This window comes from Nelumbo nucifera, chromosome 4 (assembly GCF_055504915.1).
Source record: "Nelumbo nucifera cultivar China Antique chromosome 4, China Antique-T2T, whole genome shotgun sequence".
In the NCBI taxonomy this organism is placed as follows: domain Eukaryota; kingdom Viridiplantae; phylum Streptophyta; class Magnoliopsida; order Proteales; family Nelumbonaceae; genus Nelumbo; species Nelumbo nucifera.
The window spans coordinates 11,444,114-11,452,370 of NC_142652.1; the positions used below are offsets into that span (position 1 = coordinate 11,444,114).

At 40.4% G+C, this 8,257-nt stretch overlaps 1 protein-coding gene across 1 annotated transcript; it reads right to left on the reverse strand.

Annotated features, from left to right (window-relative positions):
* Positions 1–3,308: 3,308 nt before the first annotated feature.
* LOC104587210 (transcription factor WER-like) lies at positions 3,309–5,481 on the reverse strand. Its single transcript, XM_010244727.3, has 3 exons — positions 4,897–5,481; positions 4,610–4,739; positions 3,309–3,943 (listed from the first exon to the last, which is right to left on the reverse strand). The coding sequence occupies exons 1-3, from the start codon at positions 5,012–5,014 to the stop codon at positions 3,523–3,525; spliced, it is 669 nt and encodes a 222-aa protein (XP_010243029.1). The 5' UTR covers positions 5,015–5,481; the 3' UTR covers positions 3,309–3,522.
* Between the last annotated feature and the right edge of the window lie 2,776 nt (positions 5,482–8,257).

Genomic DNA, 8,257 nt, shown 5'->3' on the forward strand with positions numbered 1-8,257 from the left:
TCGCCATTTCTTCCTTGGAATAACTTCTGTGTTCAGCCAAAAATCTATGGTGCATGAGCTGCACTACCCAAATGTTCCATTTCACAAAAACATCCTTGGAAGGAAAACTCATCTATCTGATGTGATGAAAGGAGTCGCAAACGTGGCAAATTAGAACAATTGACCTAAAACATCAGGCTGTAGATATCCCTCTTCGAATTCTATACATCATGCATCACTTAACAATTCATGTCCATATATTGAAATTTTACATAAACAGGCTTATATACTTTTTGTGGATGCTGGGCAAATCTTCAATTGGGCCCAAAATTTTTCAGGTGGTATATTCGGAGGACATCGTTTCTTGTCAAGAAAGTCCGATATTTCATTGGACCATGCTAGAACAGGGGCGATCGGATATACTTAGAAGCTAGAACCTAACATTCATAGTGGACCTTGTGTTGATGGGGTTGTTATTAAATCACAATCCTTAACTTACTAGGAATAAGATTTATTTATACAAAAGAATTAATGATGAAGGCATGAAGCCATGAATCATTTTGTAGGTTGTATTGATTGCATTCTCTTTTGAGATACAGTTATCAACGCAATATGCAATTCATCCATCATCAAGGAATTGAGAACCTACTCAATCACTTATTTGCTAAAATACAAAGCAACAAGTCATTCAGTTCAGCCACTTTTCATCTGTGTATGCCACTTTTCCCAAAGTACGTGGGAGATCTGAACTAACTTGACTGCTGGAATTTCACCCAAATAAATACTTGACTGCTGAATGTAGGAGGCCATTTGCCATTGATCAGTGGTTGGGAGGGACAACTATTGACTGTTGAACTTAATTAGAAAAATCCTACTCCTACTGATGTTTCACGCAAAGAAAAAGAGATGCATCATATGACAAACCGAGTACCAAGCATGTGGCATTACAGCACCTATATTGAGACTACATTTCAGAACCTAGGGCCCGTTTGGTTCGTAGGAATAAGGGCCTGGAATCTGAATTAGAATGAGCCTTTTCGTTTCTAACTGTTTAATTGGATGGAATCGGAATTCCACTCTTATTCTTGGTGAAACGGCATTCTCCCATTTGAGGCTCCCTGGTGGAATGGCCCAAACCCACCTTGTTCATAAGGCTTCTTAAATTTGAAGCCCAATATAATTACTTATAAAACCCGATGTGTCTTTACCCCTCAGTGAACTAATTGCTCGGCATGTGCATGGAGTTTCCCTAGTTTGTTGTGTTTGCAAGTGTGGTGTAGAATACTTGCAACACCGTTTCTTTACATACCAACAATGAGGGCCATATGGTTTGGCTTCCAAGTTCAGTGAGTTAATTTTGAATCTTCTTACAGCCTAGAAATTATTTAGCTACATGAATAGCTTCTTACTTGCTTCACTTGTTCTCTGGCACTAGTAGATCACTTGCCAACAAAGGTGATGTTTGGCATCAATGACGATTCTTCTTTGCCGATTATCCAAAAATTGATGATTTCTGGAATCAGTGATTTTTAAAAAATTACCAAAAATTGTCGTTTGGTATCATTTATACCATGTAAGTCAATTTTTGAGAGATCGACCTTGAATCTGTTGGTACTGATTTTTCAAGGGTCAATTATTTTTGCATTAGAGTTATTATTCAATGTTATATCATCCTCAAAAAATCAGAATCAACTAGAAATCAAGAAATCATAAAAGAAACAAAAAAGTGATCCCTGAAAATGGCTGATTTCAATAATCGATTTTTGGTTGATTTCCTGAAAATCATCAAAATCAGCCAACCAAATAGAAATTTCAATGCCATTCATCTAAGGACATGGCTCTAACATGGCAGTGATTTTCAAGAAATCATCATTGATGCCAAACTTCACCTATGTTCCAACACTCTATCAACATCTTGTGACACCGCACATCTCATGTATGAAGGGTCCCACTTTTATGGTGGGCCCCAGTTTCAGAATGAGGTGTGTGGCATCCAATCAAATTGGTAGGGTGTTGGAATGTGTTTTGTTGGCAGGAAATCCCAACTCCGTATTTTGTGAGGAAGAAATCCCAATTCATACTATAGCACGATGAAAACAAATCAGCCACCCACAAGATTGCCCCCCACAATGTCCCACAGCACATCCTAACCATGTATTAGAAACATCTTCTGATGATATCGGAAATGATGATGTCATTATCGGGAAATATTCTCAATACACAGCGGAGATGTGCTGTGGGACGTTGTGGGGGGCTGATTTGAACTCTAGCACGATATAAAGGTTTTAAGGAAGGAGCGAGCTGCTCAATCCGGAGGAGCATCTGCTGCAACCGACGAAATGCAGCATGATCTTGCCACTGCATGCCCAATAAAACACGGCCAAAGTCCACGCTGGATTTTGCTACGACTATGACTCGTTATATTATTGATGGCCATTAAAAGTTGAAGGAGCCTCGGCCAAAGTCCACGCTGGATTTTGCTACGACAATGACTCGTTATATTATTGATGGCCATTAAAAGTTGAAGGAACCTCGGCCAAAGTCCACGCTTTTGAGAGAGGCTGAGATCGTACTACCCACTACCCAGAAAAAGGAAAGAGAAGTACCCAGAATCAGAAAGCGAGTAGGCCAAGACCCAAGCGTTCAATGATGTATAGGAATAGAAGAACGGACAGACTACTGCTTTTCCGCAAGGGCTGATTTAATAGAGAAAAGCTTGTCACCGCCTCACCGGATCCAAAGTTTGGACTCGAACCGATTTTCCTTTCCATTATATTCCACCCATGCATTAATTTTATGACATAGTCAAATTAAGCTCAAGTCACGCACAATTTCTTCCGGGTTTGAAGTTTTTTTTTTTTTGAAACTTTCTTTTGGTTGAACCAGCAACGATTCATCTTTGTTGGAAACAGTTTGAAAAGTGAAATCTAAAGAATATATATAGAATGCTTAATTAACAAATAATAGGATTCCCAAGGTATCATTTAATAATCTTTCTCTGTTGTTTCAGGGAGTGGAACATGGAAAGAGGAGAGATTCGGCATAGAGTTTATCATTGAGGCCCACACTGTGTAGCCTAAATATTTATGGCATGGTTTAATTAAGTAGAAAAGTTGTTGAAATTAATGTGCATTAGAGATCAGCAATGGTAGAACTTGTCCCTTGTTTTGGGTTTGGGTGGTCCTTGTGCAAGCCTAAATATTTATAACTTTTCGCTTTAAACTTTGTTGAAGAACTTGGGACAGCGACTGTACGGTATTGTTGCACTCAAGCCAATTGATTCTTGGGCGAGCAAATTTGTGTAGATTATAGATCATTTGTACACCACCTTTGTATTCGAAAACCAATCCAGTAGACAGCACTCCAACTTCATTTACATTCACTTCAATTCAAAACATTGTTTATCTAGTAAAATAAGTGGTTGGGTGCATCTCTTATTCAGAGATGAAAAGTACTTTTGGAGGCGGCTAAAACTGATCACAGCAAAGGAGTATTTTACTTTTCTATTTCTTGCTCTTTGAGAGAGAGAAAGAGAGAGAGAGGTTACAAGGTATGCCAGGCCGCATCAAAGGGATATCCATCAAGAAGCTCTGTCAAGGTAGGGGAATTTGAATTTAAATCATCAGTGAAAGGCCAAAAAGAACTCTCAAAACATTCACCAACGGCCGGATCTTGTTTGTTCAACGCTTCAACAGTGTTCTGAATGCTTGCCTTCATCAGTTTGGGTTGGACGGGCTTAGTACTGTTGCTGTCACAAGTAGTTGAAAGATCAGAATTCGAATCAGTGGGGAGCTTGAGAACTTCCTCTACTCGATTGCTTTTTTTAGAGCTTGATAGTGACGAAGAGACACCAAGTTTACCCTTTTCCTTTCTTATCCCGAGCTTCTTGCTCAAATGAGTGTTCCAATGGTTCTTCACTTGATTGTCAGTTCGGCCAGGCACTCGGCCAGCGATTAGAGACCACCTACACAAGAAAGCACCGAATTTTAGTGCTATAGCGTAGCTCCACTGCCGTGATGACAGGGGTTACAACAACAGCAACGACAACAATTACTGATGCTGCAGACCCATGTCTGCCACTATTACGCCATACTTGTCCTAGCTAGAACTAGAACTAGAAGAGCTAAGAAGATGGTTGTGCGCAAATTTTGGTCCTAGCTAAACTGATGATTAGGACTAATTCAGCACTTAAGCAAGTCGTGTCCAGAAACTAAACAAGAACCCACCAAAGTGGTTGGACGTTCCTGCTGGGTCTTTACAAGTTCTACTTGGATAAGCCATGTCCACAAGCTTCTGCTGCTGGTTCTAGTTGTTTCTCATAGTACTACTTCTTACTATTAGCACTATCATTATTCACAATATCAAACTAAAAATGATAAGTGCTGAAAGAGAACCTTGGAAAAAGTAGCAACACAACAAAAGGAAAATGGACAAAAAAATCTAGGATATATCAATATATATATAATTATGTATATAATACCCATATACAATTAATTAATTAATTAATTTTCTAAAGTAGCAAATAGTAAAGCTAGATCTAATAGCATAAGAAATGTAAGATAAAACTGTGACGAATCTGAAACAATAATTGTCAATAGGATTAAAACAGGAAAGCTGAAAGAGAAAAGACCTGTTGCCAAGGAGATTATGGAGCCTAATGATAAGGTCATCTTCTTCCACTGAAAATTCGCCTCTCTTCACGGTGGGGCTTAGATAATTCATCCACCTTAACCTGCAGCTCTTCCCACACCTCTTTAAATCTGTTAATACATTGGCAAAACAACCAAACTATCATCTCTACTAAAAGCTTGATAACCCTATTAATACATTTGTAAATCCTAAGAAGGAGGAGGAGGAGGAGGAGAGGAGGAGAAGAAGAAGAAGAAGAAGAAGAAGAAGAAGAATCCTGTAAATTACCTGTCACCTTAGCTATGCGATTCCACTTCCCTTTCCCGTGCACTCGGATGTAGTCCATGAGAATCTTGTCTTCTTCCACTGTCCAGAAACCCCTCTTGTAGTGATTCTTTTCTTCCATTTGCACAGCGAGCACACACACACACAGAGACCCAGAGAGAGAGAGAGAGAGAGGGCTTAAAGTTTGAGTTTGGAATCTTTGTTTGTAATTTTATAGGCGTAGCGTAGCAAAGGGGAGCATTATTCTTGGAACCATTTCACTGTTGATCGTGTGTGTGTGTGGTGCAGCTGAATTTCTTCACAAATCTTCTCTGCTCTAGTGATAATAGCGCAGTACCTGAAAGCTGTCAATCCATGCAAGCTCAGCTTTGTTTGATAGCCAAACATCTCATTTAATTGGTCTGAGCCCTGAGTTCAAATCTGCCCCCCACAAGATAGTGCCCCACGACGTCCCACAACATATCCCGCCGGTGTATTGGAAACATCTGCCGATGATAAGTAACAGAAATGATGAGCATCATCGAGAGATATTCCCAATACACGGCAGGGATGTGCTGTAAACGTTGTGGGAAACTATCTTGTGGGGGGCTGATTTAACTCCTGAGCCCTCACTCTCCTCCGTCCTCCCTCAGCCATTGGCCATGTCCTACACCACCACATTTCATCTCTCTACCTACGTCATTGCCTTAGAGAAAAACAATCAGCATTGAGTATATATTTAGTATTACCCTGGGCCATGACACTGCCTATAAACACGTGCTTTTCACCAAGTGTTTCTCTCCAAATATATGACATGGGAGAATGGAGATGACGCCACTTTGTGTCCTTTTCTCTGAATCCTGGGTCCCCTTTTGTCGTATTCGTTATAATAACTGAAAAGATGCTCAGTTTGTTTGGTAATGCGATCCATGGAATCATTGGAAGAGTTGCATGGTTAGAATTAGAGGGTGTCAATAGACCAGTTCTCGGTTGGACCTTGTGTAAATTAATATCAATTTGAACGGATTGAATTGGATACCCTTCCAGACTTAATGGATCTAAGTGTATGTTTTGAATTGGATCGGATTGAATCAATATCTGATCCACTGGTAGAAGATAAGAATACAGGTGTCAATAGTGGACCAGGTTTGGGTTGGAACTATTAAACATTGAATGGGACTGTTCCAAAATGGTTCAGAGTATTCATTGCATTGGATTGGACCTGGTCCATTCTGCAAAGGACTCCCCCCCACCCCACCCCACCCGCCCCAGTCAGTTAGAATGCCCAGTTAAACCCAATAGCCTCAGTATTATATATAGCACTGTTCTATATATTATAATTCACAGATCTACAACATGGGTGTTTGAGATTTTGAGGGGGGAGATGCATTCACCCCGAAAAGCTCATGGACTCAGGAGGACAGGACACAAGAGAAGGGAATAATGGGGTCACAAATGGATTGTTAGAGGATTTGGCTGGGCTCTCCATGGAAATGTATTATTTGGGTCGGTGGACAAAATTTATATTGAGAACCCATAAAAAATATAGATTTTCAAATCATTTGATGAGGATCGTTATTTTGTTCTTGGCAGAGAAAGTCCTGGTGGATTTTCAAGTTGCATCTGAATCATCTGATTATACTCAATTTTGCTCTTAGCAGGGAAATTCTGTTCAGTGGTGGGTCTTTTTAGATCTTACAGACAGACACATATGGGCGTGGTTGAATGGAAAGCATCTTATGCGCGAGAGAACTTCATTGCAAAAATATTTTCCTGTCTACGAAATAAAAGCATAACAAAAATAACGAGCATTTTATCATTTTTCCATCCAAGTCTAACTCTTTCTAACAGATCTCCAAATCTTTTTTTTTTTTTTTTTTTTTACGTACAATTAATTGTTTTCGTCAATTTAGATAACTATTTCCATGCTCATGTCCCTTTCATGTTTCATCATACATTCAAAACTGTATATAGCAGAAACAACAGGAACTGAATGGATCTAACCCATGGCCCGTCCAATTAACAACCCATAGTGGCGAGCGGCGACCGGCCGGTGAGCTGCTCTTCCGATTATCCGACTGCATTCTGATATATCTAGTCGTTAATAAAAGGTATGATCAGTATCAGTAGGCTTTCTTGATCAGTCTAATAAATGAAGTTCAACATATAAAATTGTCCCCAGGAATTAATGAACACTTGTATTATTGAAGAAAGAGAAAGAACAAACACTACTCATTCATACTTTACATATGGTTCTCTACTTGCAACGCTCTTAATGGCTGAGACCGTGCAAGTCGATCATCAGTGAGTCACACCCGTGAATGAACCGTCCTCTGTGTGGCATTAATCTTTAATTTTCCACTCCACGGACGGTCGAAGCATTTTGGAGAAGAGGAAAGAAACAGTAAAGCTGGCAAAAGGGCAACGCCAATAAATGACGGAAACAGCAACAAAAGAAGTCAGGGAGAGACAGAACCTGAGGCTACTCAACTCACTCTCGGACCACCATCCTGGACTCCACCGATCGATGGACTTATGGCTTGAGGCTCAGCGGCTGGAGTGAAAGTGTGAAAGGCTGAGGCTGAGGCTGAGGCTATGTAAACAAAACGCAATTAATGAGTCGTCCAAGAAGTGGTCCGTCGCCATTTAATGAAGGTTACGACTTTCAAGACAGTCGCAGCAGTGGCATCTCTCCCGGTCGTAGTAGTAACATTGAGTGGATTGATTAAAAGACGAAATAGCCTGAGTGGGTGAGAAAGCTCCAGTCATTTTCGTATGGAAATATATATAGATTTCCTTGCAAGAGAGAGAAAGTGAAAGAGAGAGAGAGAGAGAGAGAGAGGTCAATGGTTTTCTTCAATCCACCCTAGTGAATCTGAAAGTTTTCAAAATCATGAAAAATATAGAGGGATTGAAAAACATATGTACCAATGTATGGTATGAATTGTTGTCTTCGGCCGGGTGTAGATAGAGGGGAGCTTGTTTTTGGTTTTGGTTGATCATATCAAAGGCTTGATTTAGCAATGACGACCCCCATTAGCTGAGTGCTGAGATCGATTGTAACTCTGCGTTCCTCCGAAAATGAAACGTGGGATCTCAAGCCCACGTACACTCTGCTCTGGCTATCAAAGGCTTGATTGTAAACTCTGGCTATCCGTGGTAAGGTCAGTTGATCGACCTCTCAGCTCTCACGTACACCCAGCTGCTCTGTCTCCCAAGTCCCAACCCCGCATTTACAGTTAGGATCGATGTGTTGTGGGGCGCGCGAATGCATGACACTTTTTATTTGATCTTGGGTCCAGCCGGTCTTCACCTTTCACCTTTCTACACAATCAAAGTATATATAGGTAGGTGAAATGTAAATTAAACGAGGCAAAGCAATGAG